General features: G+C 39.1%; 4 protein-coding genes and 1 long non-coding RNA gene across 8 annotated transcripts in view; 3 read left to right on the forward strand and 2 right to left on the reverse strand.

Moving 5' to 3' along the window:
* Position 1: 1 nt before the first annotated feature.
* On the forward strand, positions 2-13,586 carry ift88 (intraflagellar transport 88 homolog). 4 transcript variants are annotated; one of them, XM_026218374.1, is made up of 28 exons: positions 2-371; positions 733-819; positions 904-966; positions 1,055-1,114; positions 1,420-1,473; positions 1,558-1,621; positions 1,764-1,833; positions 1,962-2,052; positions 2,123-2,227; positions 2,308-2,410; positions 2,515-2,629; positions 2,741-2,972; positions 3,067-3,137; positions 3,243-3,329; positions 6,522-6,621; positions 7,034-7,120; positions 7,219-7,405; positions 7,545-7,653; positions 7,804-7,954; positions 8,435-8,550; positions 8,633-8,685; positions 8,763-8,828; positions 8,912-9,018; positions 9,338-9,398; positions 11,257-11,301; positions 11,643-11,690; positions 12,643-12,756; positions 13,119-13,586. In XM_026218374.1, exons 2-28 carry the CDS (start codon positions 733-735, stop codon positions 13,238-13,240), a joined length of 2,568 nt encoding a protein of 855 aa, XP_026074159.1. In that variant the 5' UTR covers positions 2-371; the 3' UTR covers positions 13,241-13,586. The 4 variants fall into 4 exon arrangements, with proteins under 4 accessions (XP_026074159.1, XP_026074160.1, XP_026074161.1 ...); XM_026218375.1 differs by lacking the exon at positions 11,257-11,301; XM_026218376.1 differs by lacking the exon at positions 11,643-11,690 and having other exon boundaries at positions 3-371.
* On the forward strand, positions 9,405-10,009 carry LOC113053396 (uncharacterized). The gene is made up of 3 exons (XR_003277218.1): positions 9,405-9,575; positions 9,820-9,879; positions 9,987-10,009. It is a non-coding gene; the product is annotated as an uncharacterized LOC113053396 (long non-coding RNA).
* A 133-nt stretch (positions 13,587-13,719) lies between the features above and the next one.
* Positions 13,720-15,108, forward strand: il17d (interleukin 17d). Its single transcript, XM_026218380.1, has 2 exons — positions 13,720-14,148; positions 14,646-15,108. The coding sequence occupies exons 1-2, from the start codon at positions 13,841-13,843 to the stop codon at positions 14,956-14,958; spliced, it is 621 nt and encodes a 206-aa protein (XP_026074165.1). The 5' UTR covers positions 13,720-13,840; the 3' UTR covers positions 14,959-15,108.
* A 140-nt stretch (positions 15,109-15,248) lies between these two features.
* Positions 15,249-17,744, reverse strand: eef1akmt1 (EEF1A lysine methyltransferase 1). The gene is made up of 5 exons (XM_026218379.1): positions 17,606-17,744; positions 17,299-17,466; positions 17,081-17,163; positions 15,831-16,120; positions 15,249-15,727 (listed from the first exon to the last, which is right to left on the reverse strand). The coding sequence occupies exons 2-5, from the start codon at positions 17,446-17,448 to the stop codon at positions 15,597-15,599; spliced, it is 654 nt and encodes a 217-aa protein (XP_026074164.1). The 5' UTR covers positions 17,449-17,466; positions 17,606-17,744; the 3' UTR covers positions 15,249-15,596.
* Positions 17,745-19,173: 1,429 nt separating this feature from the next.
* LOC113053389 (exportin-4) overlaps positions 19,174-21,832 on the reverse strand; it is a 29,066-nt gene continuing 26,407 nt past the window's right edge. Inside the window, exons 17-23 of the mRNA XM_026218373.1 lie at positions 21,492-21,785; positions 21,168-21,348; positions 20,959-21,077; positions 20,709-20,839; positions 20,453-20,570; positions 19,998-20,090; positions 19,174-19,894 (exon numbers count right to left, since the gene is read on the reverse strand). Coding sequence (XP_026074158.1) covers positions 19,697-19,894; positions 19,998-20,090; positions 20,453-20,570; positions 20,709-20,839; positions 20,959-21,077; positions 21,168-21,348; positions 21,492-21,785 — 1,134 coding nt within the window. The 3' untranslated portion in view covers positions 19,174-19,696. The remainder of the gene's footprint in view (positions 19,895-19,997; positions 20,091-20,452; positions 20,571-20,708; positions 20,840-20,958; positions 21,078-21,167; positions 21,349-21,491; positions 21,786-21,832) is intronic.

Raw genomic sequence — 21,832 nt, forward strand, 5'->3', positions numbered from 1 at the left:
GGGCTGTGGGCGGAGCTACGGCGTCTCGCACGCGCCTAAATACATCAGGACTTTTACAGCAGGATAATACCTTGGATTAGAGCGGAGAAGACGATCATACGTACATTTAGAAATGTAATATTAGAAAAAGAAAAACACTGACGCAAATATAATCAATGAAATAACCAATAGCGAAACAGAGTTATGTCGCCAGTGTGTAGCCTATGGCAATCCGTCTCTGTATCCTAGCAACAACCGATGTGTTGTTCATTAGCATAGTTAGCGAGCTCTAGCTGCTGTTGGGCTACATACGCGGTTTTTCAGGATATTTCTATTCAATACGGCTATTAACTGGCTCTCTATTTCTGCAAACAAACTGATCTGTTAACCAAGTAAGTAAAATTATATTATTTCTCAAACCTCAGATGTTGGCAGTTACATAGTGTACGAGATACGTGGTGTCAACTAGCAATGCAAACAATGTTTTTTATAGAGTAACTCGCATATTTATTCAAAATACTGCCTAAACGTTGTAAGAATTGCTTTTTTTTCTTGTTTTATAGATGTTCTCACTGTAACTATAACTTTGATAAAGTGTCTGCATTGTTGCCTGAAAAGCATTAGCCTTCTATTTTTAAAAATATATAATTTGTAATTATTTAGCCTATTTATTAAACATATTGACAAATATAGCATTCATATCAAAAGACCCTATTAAAAATGCATTAATTTTCTATTTTTTTCTTGTTTCAGATGGAGAACGTGCATCTTGTCCCAGAGGAAGAGGAGGATGATTTGTACACTGGCTACAATGATTACAATCCGACTTTTGACGGAGAGGTGCACAAATACTTAGGCATTAGACATGCATCTATTAATTTTCATAATCTCCTTTTATGCGTCATGATTTTCCTGTCCCTGCAGGACCTTCACAATGATGAGGGCTTTCAGCAGGCAGTCAGGACTAGTCATGGCAGAAGACCACCAGTAAGTTATATTGCACCTGCTGATTAAGCTGCAGTATAAAACGTCAAGCAGACCAGAAATAATAGTTACTAAATTAAAATATTTTTAGATGACCGCAAAATATCCTGGCACTGCGATTGGAGTGCGACCGCTTGGAACAGCTTATGGGGTAAGTAAAGAATATGGATTGACACTAATGAATGATAGCATGCTAGAATGTGCAATGTCTCATAATCAGGAAGACAGATGTCAGGGGAGGAAAGGTGAGAGATTAGGTGAGAGATTAGGCCTATACAGTCAGAATCAGTACAGTCAAATCTGATAACTATGAAAACAAACAGATTTCAGGGTGAGGGTATTGAATTCATTTCATGTTTCAATAAGGGATTGTGAAGCTGTTTGCCAGATGTTGGTTGTATATTGATGCTGTTTGGTTTCCTTTTATGTCTACATATATTCAATGTTAATATCTAGTTTCGGATGCCTGTTGGCACTGCTATGGGAAGGCCTATGACTGGAGCTGTTCAGGTGGGATAAATCTCTTGTTTATTTGCCCTTTATGTCATATGCAATGAAGTTTTATGCATTTTTCTAATTTTGCGGGTTGTACAGGATGGTGCAGCTCGTCCCATGACTGCTGTGCGAGCAGCAGGATATTCGTCATCTATAGCTAGAGGTACTTTCACACATGAAACACATTTGCACATGTGCTGTCCAGACACATTATGCTTGAAATGTACTTACTGATTAATACATTTTAACTTCTGAGTTGGTGAAAATATGACAGGTTCCCTCATTTTAATTGTTTGAATTTCCAGGCTCTGTGTTTGATCCACTGGGACAATCAAAAGGACCGGCCCCTCCTTTAGAAACAAGGAATGAAGACACGTATGCATCCCTCTGCTTTCATAGTGCTTGAGAAGTCATTGACAAGTTTTGTTTACTAGATCGCACTTGACATCTTTAGTTTTACTCCGAGATGTACACCTTTTGGGTCTAATAGTGTTCTCGTTCAGTCCAGAGGAGAAGATAAAGATCCTCGAAAAGAAGGTGAATGACTTGATAGAGGAGAGCTGTCTCGCTCATGCTCGTGGGGATCTTCAGCTGGTAGGTATAGCTTTATAACTGCTTTAAGTGATTTTATAGAATTGACATTTAAATGATTTTTTTTCTACAGTCTTTAGAGAAAGCCAAGGAGGCTGGCAGGAAGGAAAGGGCTTTGGTGAGACAGAGAGAACAAACAGGCACTGCAGACCACATCAATCTGGATCTGACCTACTCCGTAAGTTCATTGCTCCATATAAAAATGCATGTCTTGACTGAAAACTAAAGGTATACATGACTCTTTTATGCTTTGTTCAGGTGTTGTTTAATTTAGCAAACCAATATGCCAATAATGACATGTACACCGAGGCCTTGAACACTTACCAAGTCATTGTGAAGAACAAAATGTTTAGTAATGCCGGTAAGATAATTTCAGATGTGTTTTAAAATATCTCATATTCACTCCTCTTTGATATAAGTGCGTTTCTAATATCAGGTTTTCTGTAACTGCTTATCCTACTATAGGACGACTGAAAGTGAACATGGCCAATATCTATTTCAAGCAAAAGAACTACACAAAGGCAATCAAATTTTACCGCATGGCTTTGGATCAGATTTCAAATGCCCACAGTGCAATGAGGTCAGTACTTGTAGTTGCATATGCTGTGTGAACTGTTTTGCACCAATCAATTTACACATCTTAGGCAATTTTATGTGCTTCTCAACATTTATCGTTTATCTTATTATATAGGATCAAGATCATGCAGAACATCGGAGTTGTGTTCATACATATGGGCCAGTACTCCGATGCCATCACATCCTTTGAGTACATCATGAGTGAGAGCCCCAACATAAAGACAGGCTTCAATCTCATCCTATGTTACTATGCCATTGGAGACCGTGAGAGGATGAAAAAAGCTTTTCAGAAACTCATTTGTGTGCCTCTTGGTACTGATGATGATGACAAGTATATTGCTCCAAATGTGAGTGTATAGTTCAAGTGCTTGTTAGTCATATATTTGAACTAAATTCTGTCTTATTTTTTATTTTAATTATTTATTTATTGTTTAATTTTAGGATGACCCTCATGGAAACATGGTGATTGAGGCTATAAAGAACGATAAGCTTCACCAAATGGAAAGGGAGAGGTATTATAATGTATTAAACATTCTGTTGGATCTATAATACTTCTGCTTTGCATTTATTATTCTTAGAATTGTTTTCAGTGTTTTTGTGTTGTTTTTTCCTTCTAGGAAAGCACTAGCAGAAAAATACATTATGACCTCAGCCAAGCTTATCGCTCCAGCCATTGAGTCGTCATTTGCAGCTGGGTTTGACTGGTGAGTTATTTATACTACTGTTCATAAGTTTGGGTCATTCTTTTCATCATAGAATCCTGAAAACACAATTGTTTTTAGCATTGACATCAATATTAAATGGTTCTTGTGCAGCAAATTGGCATATTTAAAATGACTTCTGAAGAATCACTTGGTGACTGAAGACTGGAGTAATGGCTGCTGAATATTTAGCTTTTCCATCACAGGAATAAATGAAGTTTTTTACTTTGTTGTATTTTTGTAAAAAAAAATTGTCTTGGTGAGCAGAAGAGACTTATTTTAAAACGTAACACAATAAAAAGGTTCATTAGTGGAAATGATTTAACTACTTTGTTTGACATGAACTAAGCATGAACAATTACAGCATTTATTAATCTTAGTTAATGTTAATTTAAACATTTACTAATGCCTTATTCAAATTAAAAGTCGTGCTTGTTAACATTAGTTAATGCAGTGTGAATTAACATGAACTAACAATGAACAACTGTATTTTCATTAACTAGCATTAATAAAGATGAATAAATACTGTAATAAATCTATTGTTCATTGTTTGTTCTACATTAACTAATGGAACTAGGGATGCACCGAAATGAAAATTCTTGGCCGAAACCGAAAACCGAAAAAGAGAAAACCAAGGCCGAAAACCGAAACCGAAACACCGAAATAAATTATGCCAATTATTAGTACCATTGCATTTATTGCTATGACAGTGTACTAACTTTACTAAAATTAAGACATTGCAATTGCATAAATTAATATTAAAGTTTCAAAGATAATTACAATTACATAACTTATTTAAAAAAAAACATAAAAAAAATTAATTACAAATGATGCAAATATTTATTAAGCACATTGCAACAATGCACAGTATAAAATAAAATTCAAACAAAAAATTTATCCCACTCATGTGTATAATTAATAATAATGTACAGGCCTACTGGCCTGCAGAAAGGTTTTAAAATGAACAGTTCTCTCATAAAAACAAAGTGCATTTAGGTGAAGTGCATTTGAAATGTTTCTATGTAGGACTAGAAAGTGCATTACTTCTCCAGTTGGCAAGACTGTTTTCACTTCTGGGGATGGGGACTTCAGACAGATAACCATCTAGCTGTTGAGCAGTTGAGCTTGTCATCTGCCTGACATTTGAGACATATTTGAGAGAGTGTATTTAAATAGGGCCAGGGCATAAATAAACATTTTTATCAAATTAAAGCAGAAATCTAGCAGAAAATCTAGCATAAATATGGCTACAATCTGATATTATGTATGTATATATGTTTGTGTGTGTGTGTGTGTGTGTGTGTGTGTGTGTGTGTGTGTAGTAGTAGCCTAAGAACAAAATAGCCAACGTATTATTATTATTTGAGGCACTTTCTTGCAGAATTCCACTGAACATATCAGACAACGATGGTGCATGCCACTCATCTGGTGCAGAGACCAGTCTGTTTTTCTGCGCTCTGATCTGTTTCCTGCACTTGGCGCTTCTCCGTCTCCACGCGGGTTCTCTGCATCCAGCGCGGCCTGGATCATTTCTCGTGCGCGCTGCCTTATTTCCGCATACAAGTAATGGTCTTTATAACGCGGATCAAGCACATTCGCGAAGAAGTGCAGAGGATCCGAAAAGATCTCAGTGAGACGTGTGCTAACAGACTCTTTAAGACTGTACTTTTCTTTGTTTTTACTTCGTGGTCCGTCTTAATCTCTTTGTTAGGAGACGTTTTAGTGCTGCGAATAAAGGAATACGAAGAGAGAATGTTCTCACTGGTGTTAAGTGAATGTCGCGTGGAGCTCGTGGTCTGCGCTTTGCAGGTGCACGTGCAGGTCGCGGTTTCTGTTTGCGTCATCACAACATTTCGGCCGTGTTGTTTCGGTGATAAAAGTCTATCGGCCGAAAACCGAAAAGGCCATTTTCGGCCTAAAATTTTCGGTGGCCAAAATTTCGGTGCATCCCTAAATGGAACCTTATCGTAAAGTGTTATCACTTACCAACAAAAATACCTAGCTGAAACTAGGGGTCATATATGACGTTGTTAAAAATAACTTATTTTGTATTTTTGGTGTAATGCAATGGTTTACGTGGTTTAAGGTTAAAAGAAACATATTATTTTCCACATAGTGTACATTATTGTTGCTCCTCTATGCCTCGCCTTGCTAAAACGTGTCGATTTTTACAAAGCTCACCGGTCTGAAAAGCGAGGTGTGCTCTGATTGGCCAGCTATCCAGTGTGTTGTGATTGGCCGAATACCTCAAGCATGTAACGGAAATGTTATGCCCCTCACCATACTGTGATGCTGTGTCCCTGGGTGACGAGACAAAAACTATAAAACCTATTACAAATGAGGAATTTGTAGCATCCAGTGGGGACATAATTACTGTCTTTTTACGAGTTGCCTTGTGCATCACACCGCGTAAACATAAAATCATGTCTGCATTTGTGATTGGAGAAATGAAAAACAACAAGCCTACTCTACACTGCTCAAAACTCACATTTGAATCATCCGTGACAAATTCCTTTAATATGAAAACATACTTACAGGCTGTGAGTCAGAACAGCCGGCTCTGTAGGTTCAGGAAACAGTCCTCCGTTAAATGCGTTGGACACACACAAATATTTGGTTTAAACTATTCTGGAACAGGTTTGTAAATACAACTTAATCACTTATTTCTAGTTGTGTCCTCTTTTGGATAGCCAAGCAAAGTATTTTCGCTTTCACAACCAAACACACAGCGCCTCTATATTGCAGCGAGAATTAAAGTCACGCTTTCTTTCTTCGCGTGAATATTTGGGCGGTGTTATGCAAATCTTCTCACACAGTGATGTAGACATGTGGGGACATCTTTAAACGAGGCGTTTTAGCAGGGTATGGATGAGTCTTAACTTTTATAAAGAATATCTCTTTGGGTTTGAGACTTTAGTCTCAACTTTAGGGATCTTATCTATACATAATCAGCTGGTAACACCACAAAGAGAAAGGAAAACTTGAAATCGCATCATATGACCCCTTTAAATGATAGTGTGTGTATTCCACAAGAGGGCGTTGAAGGGCAACCCTTGCCCATGACATTCCATTGACAATATTTATGAATTGTATCGAATAATTATAATTCATTATTTTTAGTTGAAACCATTTATAATAGACTAAAGTAAACAATTTGAAGAGTTTGTCCTAAAGCTTAATTTGGTACTTTTTCAGGTGTGTGGACATGGTGAAAGGTTCACAATACGTGGAGCTTGCCAATGACTTGGAGATCAATAAAGCTATTACATACTTAAGACAGAGGGACTTCAGACAGGTAGATGGGTCCCTGGAGACACACTCAAATTATGTTGCATTTGATATTTTACCACAGAACAGAGCCATATCGCTCTATGTCTGTGTGGAACCCTTGTTTCTGTCTTATAACACTTTACACATTCAATGGTCCATTTTATTTTGTTTTCTTGCCTGTCCATCTGCATGACTATTGAGGCTGAGGTATGTTTGTGTTGTTGAAGAAAATGTGTGTGTGTCTTTCTGCTGTAGGCCTTGTGTATATTGTGTTGTGTTGTGTTGCATTGCTTCTGTCATTCATGTAGCAGCAATTGTAATGTGATGTAACTCACATGTATTTAGGTATTATTCACATAAATAATCTATTTATATAACTAATTTCCTTGAAGTCAATATGAATATGCTTAATCGACAGAGTTTTATTTTGTTTCCAGGCAGTTGAGACACTAAAGATGTTTGAGAAGAAGGACAGTCGAGTAAAAAGCGCTGCTGCCACTAATCTTTCTTTTCTGTACTTTTTGGTGAGTATATCACTAAAGCATTGACTTCAAAAACCTGGTCATTGCTATATTTATCACAGTGTTATAAGGTTCACCTGCCTATTATTTGTCTTCTCCAGGAAAAGGATTATGATCAGGCGGACCGCTATGCTGAACTTGCCATGAGTGCTGACCGCTACAACCCCGCTGCCCTCGTAAACAAAGGCAACACAGAATTTGTGAAGGAGGACTATGAGAAAGCAGCAGAGTTTTATAAGGAGGCTCTTCATAATGACTCATCCTGCACTGAAGCTCTCTATAACTTAGGTCAGCCATCACACACATGACATCCTAATGGTTACATCACATGAGAAATTTGTACTTTAACTTTTCTACATTTGAAATGTTTCAGCTGACACTAAGACCATAGTAATATTAAAGCAGAAATCTCTGTGTCCTCATGCAGGTTTGAGCTATAAGAGGCTGGGTAGACTGGAGGAAGCCCTGGACTGCTTCCTCAAACTGCACGCTATCCTCAGAAACAGTGCTCAGGTCATGTACCAGCTGGCTAATCTGTATCCTTCCTTAACATGTCCGTTTTATTGAATGAAAGTCTGTTCTGTGATGGTTTTTGTCATTTCTGATGCTAAGAAATAGAATGCCATAAGTATGGTAAGTTTAGGTTTATTTGCTTGTTAAAAGTCATATTCTTTAAGCAGCTTTAGATATGAGATGTTGGAGGACCCTCATCAGGCCATTGAATGGCTGATGCAGCTCACAAGTGTGACCCCCACAGATGCACAGGTGTTGGCAAAACTGGGAGACCTTTATGATAATGAAGGAGACAAGTCTCAGGCCTTCCAGTACTATTATGAGGTAAAAAATAAAAAAAAGGCCACCGCAAAATCACTCATATTTCAAGTGATGTTTGTATAATATGTGCAGGACTCCAAGTGCCACTTAAAAATAAATACAAGGAATTTTGTACAAATTAATGTTCTTAATAAGAAAGTTTAATTCATGTTTTAAAATGTAGTTAAATGTACATAACATAAAAATAACTAATCTCATTAATTGTAATATTTTTTATTATAAATTATACAATTACTTGTTTAAATGTATTTATTCCTTTAAAATTGCAAAATAAATATGCGTATTTACATAATTGTGTTTTAATTAATGTTTACATTTTTATTTAACAGTTATTTAAGAAAGCATATAAGATATGCGTTAAGTGTCTATAATGCAGATTGCAGTTCAGATTTCATTGGATGTTTTATAGGTATCTGAATCACTGAGAACTGACAGTAATAATAATAATTAAAGAAATAATAATTAAATGGTGTTGTTTTTCAGTCATATAGGTATTTTCCCTCAAACATTAGTGTCATTGAATGGCTGGGAGCATATTACATTGACACCCAGTTCTGTGAAAAAGCTATTCAGTACTTTGAGAGAGCTACCCTCATTCAGTAAGTTACTATATCATTTTTATCACGAATATTCTGCATGTGTCTGGAGATTTTAATTTTCATAACTTTTCCTGAATTTCAGACCGACACAGGTGAAGTGGCAGCTGATGGTGGCTAGCTGTTACAGGAGAAGTGGTATGAGTTTGACAATTATCAATTTAACCATAAGCTATCGTCTCAGCGCCTTCAAAATCATGATTTATTGTTTTCAGGGAATTATCAGAAGGCACTTGAGACCTACAAGGACATTCATCGGAAATTTCCTGAAAATGTTGAATGTAATGTGCTCAGCAGTTGTTTAATTTAGACTTTCTGTGACTATCTAGCGGCTCTGCATCTCATGTCATTCTCTGTCGGCCAGGTCTACGCTTCCTAGTCAGGCTGTGCACAGATATGGGACTAAAAGAGGTGCAGGATTATGCCACCAAACTCAAGAAAGTTGAAAAAATGAAGGAGATCAGAGAGCAGGTACCCAGATTTCTCTCATACTGTTTAAATGCTGGCCTCTTTTGCTTCCTTAAATGGATGAAAATAGTTGAGTGGAATTTGAGAGTGAACAAAAAACAACTGTCTTGAACGATACTCAGGAACGACTGTCTTTAAATCAAGTGTGGAGAGTTTCAATCTTACGAATTTAGAACGAGAGAGAGAGTTTATCTCTGTTTCTTCGTCACCTGTTCCTTTAGCCAGGAAACCTATCGTAAATTATTGAGGAACATGTTTGTTGGACTGTGTGTAAAATACCTCTGGAGAATATCTGACAGCGTGCTGTTATTGACACACACAGAGGGTGAGATCTGGCAGGGACAGCAGTGCTCGAGGCCGCAGGGAAGGCAGTGCTGGCAGTGGTGAGTGGACACTTTGAACTCAACCTCATCGATCAACCTTTAAACTCAAATACTAGTCCTTAACTCAATACATGCTTCTACTTCACTTTTTCCATCGACCTCAACCTGTAATCTGTCGCTGTTGGTAAACAGGAAATACTTCACATCTTACACGCACTCTCCCTAAGAAACCCAGTGGTATGACTGTAATTCCCCTAATATAGCGTCCAGGTGGACAAGCTTAGTGGAGACTGCTAGTCCTGTGATGTGATTTTTTAAAAAGAGAAAGCACGTGTCTTAGACACCCGTTCCCTAAATCAGATGATTTAGAAATTCGAATCCAACAACTTCACTCTAGACTTTTGGTTTGTGATCTGTTTTGAAATTATAGTGTAGTGATATTTTATTTGATTAAAAATGTATTTCTCTTCTGGGACATCAGATGTGGAAGTCTTGTTAGGTGATGTCCAGTTATCAGTTTCAGGCAGTGCCGGGTTCAAAGGTCATGCAGCACACTCATTTTTTAAACAAGTGACTGTTTTCCGCCTCTTACTGCATCTCACTGCTCTCTTCTTCCAACACTTTTCTTCACGTCTTCTGAAACATTAGGATGCGACTCAAACCCCAAGAAGCCCAGTGGTACGATCACTCCCTGCCTCAGTAGAATAGAGACATGATAGGAAGCTACTTTATTATGAAGGTGGTTGGTTTTATTGTGGATTTGATTTGGGTTCTTAAATGTAATTTAGTAATAATTCTCATTACTCTGGAAAATACGAAAAGTAATGGGATGCATTCATTTAAAAGTTTGAGTTCAGTAAGATTTTTTTCATGTTTATGAAAGAAGTCTCTTATGATCAATAAAGCTGCAATTAAAAAAAAGTATAACAGTAAAAACTAATATTGTGAGAAATTAATACGGTTTAAAATAACTGTTTTCTTATCCAATATGCTAATTTGCTGCTCAATAAACATTTCTTATCAATGGTGAAAATAGTTGTGCTACTTAATATTTATGTGCAAACGAAACATTCTTTGATGAACAGAAAATTCAAAAGAACAGCATTTAATTTGAAACAGTAAAGACTTTTACGTTGTTACAAGATATTTCTCTCACTTTTGATCTTGCTGAATCAAATCTGTGCTGTTTTTTAAAGCATTTTATTTGTGATGAAATTTTAGAAGTGCATCGTTCATTTGAAATACAAGGGTTTTGTAAAATTATGATAATGTCACCCACATCCTTGCTGGGTAAAAGTACATTACAAAAAAAAAAAAAAATAGCCACAGACCTCAAATTTTCAGTTGTAGTTTAATGGTTTTACAGCCAGCCAGACAAAGCATATAGTCACATCCATTGAATTGCTCATATTGGGACAGAACTGAATTTCTCCTCTTTGGAATCTGCATTCTCTTTACCGTATTTTCGGGACTATAAGTCGCACTTTTTTTCATAGTTTGGCTGGTCCTGCGACTTATAGTCAGGTGCGACTTATTTATCATAATTAATTTGACATGAACCAAGAGAAATCAACCAAGAGAAATGAACCAATAGAAAACATTACCGTCTCCAGCCCCGAGAGGGCGCTCTATGCTGCTCAGTGCTCCTGTAGTCTACACTGAAAACACAGAGTGCCATCTCGCGGCTGTAGACGGTAATGATTTCTCTTGGTTCTTGGTTCAAAATAAATATGACTTATATATGTTTTTTTCCTCATCATGACGTATTTTTGGACTGATGCGACTTATACTCAGGTGCGACTTATAGTCCGAAAAATATGGTATATTATAAGCTTAATCTTCATTTTGTAAGCAATCTCTCATTCTCTTTTATTTTTTAATCTCTGTTATTCTCTGTTCGTGGCTGTGCATTTGAAAGGGAGCAGCTCAAGCCCCATCAATACCCCTCCTCTGAGAGCCAGTGGTATGACTACACACACTACAGAAATACATTAGAGGAAGAGCTCACACACTCCTCCTGTACAGCTATAAAACAAGCATGACATTGCGTTCTGCTCATTAATAAACTGCTGCTCCTGCACCCGTTAGTCAGCTTTGTTACAGATGCCATCTATTCCTCATTCTGCTCTGCAGGCATAACTGAACTCAACATGTAATGCTAAGTTTACTGTTTTATTCACAAATAATCTTCATTGTTGTATAGCACAACCTCATTTGTAGGCCTCATGTATCTGCTCTCTGTCTAGCCTTTCCACTGTCTCTTCAGAGTTCTGTCTTCTGCTTTTTCCTTTCTTTTCTCTGCAGTTTCTCGCTCAGAAGCTAAGTATAGTCCTGTGCTGGAGCAGGGCAGAGGTATGTACTGTATTTCACTATGCAGTTTAGATTATCAATCCTCTGGATGATTAAACACAAAAATCTCATAGCTGCAAGCTTCATGGAAAACTTCAAACCCAGTTGCCCAGTCCGTATGTCAAAATGATGTTGCAGTTCCCCGTAACGATACAGCGTCCAAGGACGTAAATTCAATCACCGCACAATAGAGAGCAAACATGTGCTGTGAAAGCCTTATATGCCAAAACCACTGTTTCCAGGGAATATCCCACTCTCACTGACAACTTCCTTTAGTTTGCAAAGCACAGTGCGAATAAACCAGTGAAATATTTCACAAGTACACTCTTGAACAACATTATCCCAGTATCAGAGTGCTTGCTGTCAACATTTTCTTTTTGTACTCTTCTGAAGATGCGTTTATGGATACAAACAGTAGAAGTACTCGGAGGCAGTGATGATATGTGACAAAATGTTTATTTTGAATCCTCAGGTGTACATGGTAGGAAAAACTACTGTATGTCAGCAAAAGGTTTTTCATTTTAATGCCTTTGTGTTTTGTCGCTGGGGTGTTTAAAGATCCCATGGTTACCTGCCTGCCAGACTCCAGTCTCACATCTGCCCCTCAGTCCTCTGTTCCAGTCATCACAGCTGAGATGTGAAATGCAGCTGTGTCCCTTTGTCTTTATGCACCAAATATGCTTTCCATAATGCAAGTCATATGGTTGCAGAGTGAACTCACTTTAATTGGGATTCTAGTGTCACATAGCCTTTGCTTCAAGTGCAAGCTGAAGCTGTTGTTTTTCTTGCTTTTTTTTTTAGTCAGCATTCTAACACTGTTTTTTCGTAGCGTTTGAGCATGGCTTACATTGCCGATAGTGTTAAGAAGAATCTGAACAGACACAACTGCAAAATAACACTCACTCCAGAAATGTTTGCCACTTCAACGCTGGCTTTTTTGGGTGTGTTTTCTCAGACAGTGGACAGAGCAACCATGGCACCAGTGCAAAGGGTGAGAGAATTAGCGCTAAACTGAAAACTCTTCCAGGGTCCAATGAGCCATACGAGGCCAGCACTCAGCAGGAAATAGGTGAGAAACAACAGCACCCATCATTTTCAAGGAGGGTTCTTGTCATTGTGACTTATAAAGATAAAATCGTAGAATAATTCATTTTGCAGTAAACAAACAGTAGGACATGGCACTAGCAATACGAAGGTTTAATTCTCAGGGAATGTGTGGCATGATGAAAAGTACTCTTTGAGAGCAGTTGCTTGGATAAAAGCATCTGCCGAATGCATGATGATAAATTCTTACATTTCCATGTTACCTGGCTAATTTATTTAATAGCTTTAAGAACGGTTTCTTTTGTGTGAAGGAGAAAAGAAAGCTTCTAGCCTAGTCTGTCCTTATTAAAATGTATTGATTGTATTGTATTGTATTGATTATTTTAGATGCTTCTTATGTTGATCCTTTGGGGCCTCAAATGCAGAGACCAAAAACTGCAGCAAAGAAACGCACTGAGGAAGATGAGTTTGCTGATGAAGAGCTGGGAGATGACTTACTGCCTGAGTGATGTGTGCAACAGTTATCAATTCAGTAGAAAATCTGATATATGTCAAGGCACTACATTTTTCTGAACTTTATAGTACTGTATTTTTAGTAGTACTAAAAATAACAGTTATTCATGCACAGGTATTTTATATCTCATTTCATTATGGTTTACTGTAATTTTTAATAGTCGTGCATTTTGTGCATATATATGTATAATTACATTTTGGAAAAAATACAGCTTATCCAAATTAATTTTATTCATTTTGTGAATTGATTTGTAAAGATATCAACGTTTGCATGACCTGCATAAAGTGAAGCTAAAGACATTGTAAGAGAAATATTAAAGCACAGCATATGACTTTTTAAGATTTGTCAGTGATCAGTGTGAGATTTTTCTGCATCAGCTCAAGCGGATCATGATCATTATTCAGTATCAAACAGTCCGCCCAGTATCTGGAGTCAAGTATCCTGAGCGCATTTACGGGACGGCGGATGAGACACAGCTTTACGCAACGACTGGGCAGTTTCTGGAGGTCGATTTAAGAGCTCTCAAAAGGTTACTTGAATACATCTTTCCCAGAAATCTCCCCCTAAAGCGCGTTTAGACTCGGTTTAAACTGAAATGCGTGGTCGAGGTGTTTCGACGCTTGTGTTGGTGTTGCTGTGGTGCTGCGGGAGCGCGCCGGGTGAACGGGGACTGAAGGTGTCCAGGAGAGCACCGAGGACTCGCTCATGCCTGGACTTACCAGAGGAGATTCTGGAGCAGATGTTCGGGAGGCTGTCCGTTGGGGTGCTCAACGCGTTTCATCACACCCTGCAGCTCGCCCTTCCAGAGCGACAGAATCTGACCTGTCAATCAGCGTCTCGCCTGGCGCGCGACAGACAACGACCCCCAGTCAACTTCCTCAGCCTCTCGCCGTGGGCGTACAGGTAAGACTCCAAAACCCTGAAGACTAAGATGGAAATAAAAGGAGTTTAGAAGTGGGTTTTTATCGGACATAGTGGCGGCATAAATGCAATCCAGCAACTGGACCCTAACTGTATATTATATAAAAATACAAACAAACGTGTTAACAGTTAATTCGTATAAGTAAATACAAATACCGTACAAAATAAGCTACTCGTGTATAAGAATAACGTCATAAAAAATAGACAAAAATAAGCTACCACAATTTTTGGATTCTTTCCAAATGGCGAAGTGCGATTTTAGCAGATCAGATTAATTCAATAACCGTAGCGTCTGATTCAGACGTATTTGAGGCAACTGACTCAAATGAATAATTCAATCAGGAATCGATTTGGTTTCGGTCATGAAAATGATTCAGTTCTGAAGAAACGGTTCGATTATGTGTTCCCGACGTCTTGTAAGATGTCTCGCCTTTTTGTCTGTAATTATAAAATATTTTTTTTATTGTTACTGATCCCAGAATCTCTCATGATCCAGCGAGGTACCCTCGATATCTCCCTGAGGCGTATTGTTTGTGTAAGGGATGCCTGACCGGACCGAACGGGGAGGAAAGTGACCGCTTCCGCAGCACTCCGGTGTACACGCCGACCGTCATTCTGCGCCGGACCGGCTCGTGCGTCGGGGGCCGTCGCTCCTACACCGAGAGCTACGTGTCCGTCGCCGTGGGTTGTACTTGTGTGCCACTGCTGGAAAGAGACAGAAAAACACAGAAGAGCAAGCCAAGCGTGAAAAGAGTCTCATCTAAAAATCCCAGCACCTTTAGAAAGAACTAATCTGATTTAGTTTTAGACTTTTTTTTTCTGTCAGTTTTCTTTCTTTCCTTCAGAACTTGCTCTCACAGCTGCAGATTCTAGTCTGCAGTGCCAAGCAAAAGGAAAACTTACTGTGCCAAGATACAAACATTTTCTAATCCAAAGTACTTGAGGAAAAGCCAGTCAGCATCATGGTTTTGGATAACCTAATATAGTTCAACTGTTTTCAAGTATACAGAAGATCACTAGAAATGCTGCTGTTAAAGGCAAGCATGGAGATCATGTACAAGAGGACATACTATTTAGCTTGACTTTGTCAGTTCTCCTGATTACTTTATTCAAACCACCATCAACAACAATGATAACGCAAGTCTAGTGTATTGTATATTATATATAAATGCATTCCAAACTTTCACTTCCAGCCATTTTTAAACACATTTAAAATAGTTTGCTTCAATTCTATGCCTGAAAGTTGAGTGTGCAATTGACAATACAAGTTAACCAAAGCATAATCAAAAATTGATGAAGGGCCAAATGCTCCGCTGTAATATCTGGATCTTGCTGTGCATTGCTGAGTATTTATTGTTCCACATTGTTCCTTCTGATGTTTCATGAAAAAAAAAAAAAACCTTCAAATGTTGTCAGATTGAAAGCCTTTATCATGAGAGAAGGCTTGATTCATAGTTCACATAGCAGCGGAACTCATTGGCCAGATTGTGATTGTGTTTTGGTAAAAAACTGCATATCTTTAGATCCATAAGTTTCCCAGCAGGCTCCTCCATAATAGCTCCTATAAAAATAAGGCAAAGATGAACATAAGACATAAAAAAAAAACTTTTTAAGAATCTGAAACATTATATATGTATATATTATATATATTAATTTCCACTTGCCTGTGCAGAGCAGGATTTTTCCCTTCGTGAGGTATTTAATGGTGAGTGCCACCTTGCCGAGACACTCTTCAGAGAGGTACGGAGGATCTGCGATGACGATGTCAAAGCTCTGAGGAAGGAGATCCTCAGGCAGACACAGAGGGTTGTTGTAATCATAAAACACAAACTCATCTCCATATGCTGCGAAACGTCGATCAAACTCCAGCAAAACAGCAGACACGCTGTCCGACCTCGTGGAGTCCAACTGTTTCAGTTTCTGATACACACTTGGTGCACTTATACAAGCTATCCTAATAGAAAAAAGAAAACAAAAAACCTTAGGGTAAGGGGGGACACATAATGGAGCGGTAATATGTATTGGGGTCAGTAAGATTATTATTATTTTATTTTTATTTTTTTCAAAAAGAGTGGAAACCTATTTACCAAGATCAAAAATGAGATAAATCTTTTGTAACACTGTAAACGTCTTTACTATTTCAAATAAATGCTGTTCTTTAGGATTTTCTGTTCATAGAAGAATGAATCATGGTTTGCAAAAAAATATTAATCAGCACAAATGTTTTTAACATTGATGTGAAGAAAAAGTGCTAATTGAGCACCAAATCAGTATATTATAAGGATTTCTGAAGGATCGTGTGACACTAAAGACTTGAGTAATGATGCTGAGATTCAGCTTTGTCTTCACAGAAATAAATTAAATTCAAATATAAAACATCTATTTAAAATTTTATAAAAATTATTACACAACATTATTGTTATTTAACAATGAAACATGAACTGAGAAATCAAAATTCCCTTGATCTTTTGACATATAATGGATCACGTTACTATAAAAACATCCTGCAAGTTTCAGAACTCAAAACTTTCTCTTTAGTCTAAACTATAGCTTACTGAAGCCAATCAGATTTAAAAAAAGAAACTTCAGGTTGTTTTGAATCTAAAATAAAACGCTTGTGACTCGTTTAGATTAATGGTGAAGTCAGCCAGTCAAATTTCAAGAGTATTTTCCCATTTAATGAGACATAAGAACAATTACATGTAAATGTTAATCTTTTGAGTTTTTCTATGACTATGATCGACTATGTCGCCGCACAATTAAAAACCCATCAGTTGTCGCCTCCTGCTGGTGTATTGAGTAACCTCCGCCAGGGCCAACAAATGAACACCCATCACTGCTGACCTTCTGTTCTACACATGCTATAACGACTGCACATACATGTAAGAGCTGACCAAATGCGCTCGAGACCAACCTGCCATGTTCTCCAGCCTGCTGCATGACTTCCTCTGCTAACCGTGCGGCCGTGTCTTCGCTGTACCAGAACTGACTCATGCGCTGTGTGCAGAAACAAGAGCTGCTTACTGATCTCACTACGCACTTAATATACTTGTGTCTAACAAATATATACAACAATGTATAACAATCAACATTTCACTCAAGGCACTTCTAGTAGATGTAACGTTACTGTACCCAGTCTTCCTCTACAGCACCGACACTGAACTTGTCAGTCTTCATGGAGTTTTGTTCCGGTCCAGTCCTTCCACTCTCGGCGTAAAACTCGTGCAGCGCTGCGAGGGTCTCCGCGGAGAGCCGAGGCACATCATCCTCACAGTCACTCATGATAACAGATCCTTTTCACTAAATGACACGGGAACACGTCAACCACGGGATGCATGCTGAATAACACGGCATAACGCAAATTCACTAATGATGCTAACTGTCGCAAACGATATTATATATAGACCTAACTTAGGTTTAAACTAGTATTTACACTTACCAATGAACGACACCGTTACAGTGTGTATTTAAACTGTATTTTAGAAGCTTTAAACAGAGGAACAGAACGTAGCAAACAACTTCACACGTGTTTGCACTACGGTGGCCGAGGGAGTACAATCACGCGAAAGCCCAAAAGCAATCGAAACGCGCGATCATATTTACAGACCAGACATTTCATTCAGACAGTAACAGAGAAAATGTAGACCAAGAAAGACGACTCCGTTTTTATAGCAAGTTTATATACACTTTACAGATCATTTCAGACATTCCAAAATAACAATTAGTGCTTTGAACAATGGAAATAAAGACCATTAAATGCCCTGAAGAAAACAACTGACATGCCTCGGTCATAATTTTTGGTATTTTATTGCTACAGCAACTCTGAGGCGGAGTGTGCATGTGCTAGTCTAAGTGGAACCTTGCTGAAGTTATTTCAGAAAAACTAATTATTGGGAACATCAGGTGATCATCTGAAAAATTCATCATAATTCGTCTGACATGAATTTTTGTTGAGAACTCTTTCAGTGATAACTGCTGCGATCAGGGCGAAATGATCAAAGACAGAGTAAAACTACAATCAATCAAAAAAAAAAAAAAAAAAAAAATTTCACCCCCCCCCCACTGAAGTTACAATAAAAAAATTCTGTCAACTATAATCTTATAAAAACCTTTTAGTCATTTTAAACACTTTCATTTTTTTCGTCTTTTTTTTTCAAAATATATATACACTAGGGGTGTAACGGTTCACAAAATTCACGGTTCGGTTCGATACGATACACTGATGTCACGGTTCGGTTCGGTTCGGTTCGATACGTTTTAGATACAGCAAAATGTAAAAACATCTCAACTTTTCAGAATGCCGCAAGCGCACCGCGGGTCATGTGACAAGAACCAACCAATCAGCTTCATCCTTTCCCGTAACAACGTTGAGAGCTCAGCCAAGATGAAGGATCAGCTGATCATAGTTGTATATGGATTGCAATTTTGAAATAAATTTAGTAGCAGAGCTACTGCAAGCGATTTTTAGAGCAGGAAATCCATTTATCCTTCGCTGAAATTTCCGCGTCTCATGGAGAGAGCACGTCATTGTTGCTTAGCAAAGACAGACGCCTCATGAGCGAGCCCGAGCGCTTCTGCCCGAGCGCTCTCTTGCCATCACCATTACAGCTTAAAGGGAATCCAAAGTGCACCCAAACACCAGACCTGTTGGTTATTGGAGGATCTTCTCATTTCTAGTCTGTTAAACGCATTGGCTATTTTGCAACGAGCCTTCAGCGCGTACTGAGTGAGCGAGCGCCTGCTGAGTAGCCTAACATAAACATATAAGAGGGTGTTTTTTTCTTCTTCGGGAGTGTCAGGGGCGTTGCCTGTTACGTTGTTTGGGTTATTGGGCTACCTTGTTGAACGCATATCATTATATTTCTATCTCTCTCTTTTTTTTTTTTTTCCAAATATAATTAATTACTCCAACGAACCGTTCGGTATACATAATGCGTACCGCGTACCGAACCGAAAGCGTCGTACCGAACGGTTCAATACGAATACGCGTATCGTTACACCCCTAATATACACCCTTAAACACAAAAGTGATTTGGTTTTCCAAAAGGGCCTTCCTGCAATTAAAGTTTCATTGTGAAAGGCTTTTTCATTAATATGGCAACCACAGCTCACAATCTTAGCTACCGTGATGATAGCAGTACGACACGGTTCTATCTGTCACTGTAGACACCGCTGGATCTGAGCCGTGAGGAACCAAAGGCACTCGAGAAGAAGCGTCTGCAAAAGACTGAGTTTGTGTGTAAAAGGGGAAGGCAGGGGTCAGTTTTAAGAAAGATTACCCCTCTGCATTTCACAAATGTTCATATGAGGGGCTCTCAGTGGTCGGTAAACAATGGTCAGATCAGACTGAGATGATCACGGCCGGCCATCCCCTGTCCTCTCGGACTTCACCAGCCTCTCTCTCCTCTCTGTGTGTCAGAAGGCCCAGAGGCGTCTCAGGCCTGTGCGGCAGGAGCTGAGCATCTCTTCTCTGAGTGGTAGAGGGAGTGGAGAGGGGACGCTGTTGTGGATAGTTGCTGGAGGAAGTGGCTTATTTGACACACAGAAGCCCCCCCACGTTGGCAACAAACTCCTCCAGGCTCTTCAGGAAGGCCACCTTCTGTTTGCGGTCCATGGTTGGAGGTGTGCTGCTGGCAGTGAGGCTGTTGAAGGCGTCCGCCAGCCGCTGGTAGATCACGGCGTCCCTTTGATTCGAGAGCAGCGTCTCCACCAGTTCTGAATACTCCACCTGAGACAAACACCATCACTTATTAAAACACTGAATCAGCTGCTAATACATACGATCATCCATCTCTTTCAGGTCAAATTCATACTGCAAGCATTAAACATGCCTGGTGAAGGCACACTAGTGTATAGAGCGCTTCTCCTGCTGCTACGGTCATCTCAGTGTTGTGCTTCTGGAGCACCAGCATGTCAAACACCAGCTATGGGAGAAGAAAGAGTGACAGAGAAATGTACATTATCAATCAACATATTATATTATATATTAATCTCAGACTATGACATTACAATGAAGGCTAGTTTGAGCCAATAACTCTCAATTCATACTTACCTTTTATGTCTGCCTCGTCAATAGAAAAACTTTTTTTTTGTGAATTTTGAGAAAATATAGTGTAAAATGTGTTTATTTTTTGTGCTGAGATGTTCTCTTTCATTGTTGTATTATGTACTCTACTGTTCAGAAATTTGGGGTTAGTAAGACTTGTTTTTGAAAAAAGTATTACTTTCAGACAGACATCGCGCGTTACAAACCCAAAACAGTTGGTTTAGACAGCATGTGACTCACTTTAAGGAAATGTCGTGTGGCAATAAATAGGGGCGTGTCCTTTTCCTGTGTCTTGGCGCACTGCTCAGCCAATGGGGATAAAGCCTCCAGACACAGCTGACTGATCTCTGAGCTCATCCTGCAGCGTGTGTGTTAAGGAAAATCCCTAGACACCATAATTCAACAACAAAAACTCTCAACAATTACATCCAACACAATATGCAGACTTTAAATAACGTAACTCTGTCTTCTGTATACACAAAAACAGCAAGGATACGAGGTCATGCCCAGCTCCAGGGAGCACATGAGACTTTTGAAGAGCTCCTCAGGCAGCTGAGGGATCTTCTCTGGGAAGATCTCACAGATAAAGGTGATGAGCTTATAGTACTGGTTACACAGAGAAGGGAACTGGGTAGAAGAAAAAGACAGCGTACTTCAGAACAGTAGAACACCTTTTACTTCAAGTTTCTGAGCTGATATGAAACGATGTAAAAACTTTCAAAATACATCTCAAAATCTAATTTTACCTTAAGCAAATCCTGAGACATGAGGGGCAGCACAATATTAACCCCATACAGCACAACATCAGCAGCTGATACGGGCCGTCCAGCACCAGAGCTCTGCTCCTGCCCACGAAACACTTCATCTGCACTCAAAACACACACATTCTTCATCTCTCAGGAAAAGGCTCACATATATGATGTAAATGACATGAACCATGAACGAATGCTCATACCGGTGTCACTGAAGTCGATGAACTCTTTGGAGAGCAGGTTGGTGAGGAGCTCCATGATGAGCAGAAGGTCCTGGTACTGGTCCTCCTCTGCGGCTACATCGAGTCTCTTGCGACCCAGATTGTTCTTGGAGTAAACCTGCAGCAGCGTCAAGCACACCTCATACAGTTTCATAGACTTAGTCTGTGGAGAAAGAGAGGTGATGCATTGAAAAACATATTTAGGATGCAGTACGAGTGCTGTCTTTTCTACAAATACCACGCATGGAAGGCTACATCCAAAATGTGTGAACACATCAAGAATCAGTGCAAGCTCTAATGTCTCACCTCGCCCAAGTAGCAGATCTGTTTGTGGGCCACTTCCACAAAAACCTCGATGATGAGGTTGACCGTTTCTGGGGAGTTTCTGTAGACCTCCATGAGGCCAATGCAGCTGGACAGGAAGTCCATGAGGAAGCTGAAGAGAGATGCCACATTGTCGATCTGCGTCGCTTCAGCGATGCCACACAGAGCTTCCAGAGTGGCAACGATCTCCTGCTTCACAGCTTCCTCTTGACAGATCTGAGCAAAGTTCTCCTGGTTAATGAGGTTGAGGAAGCGCTGCTGGAGAGGATGCAGTACCTGAAGAGTAAGAGTAATGAGGTCATGCTTCATAAACTAACTTTTCC

Source organism: Carassius auratus, chromosome 34 (assembly GCF_003368295.1).
Source record: "Carassius auratus strain Wakin chromosome 34, ASM336829v1, whole genome shotgun sequence".
NCBI lineage: Eukaryota > Metazoa > Chordata > Actinopteri > Cypriniformes > Cyprinidae > Carassius > Carassius auratus.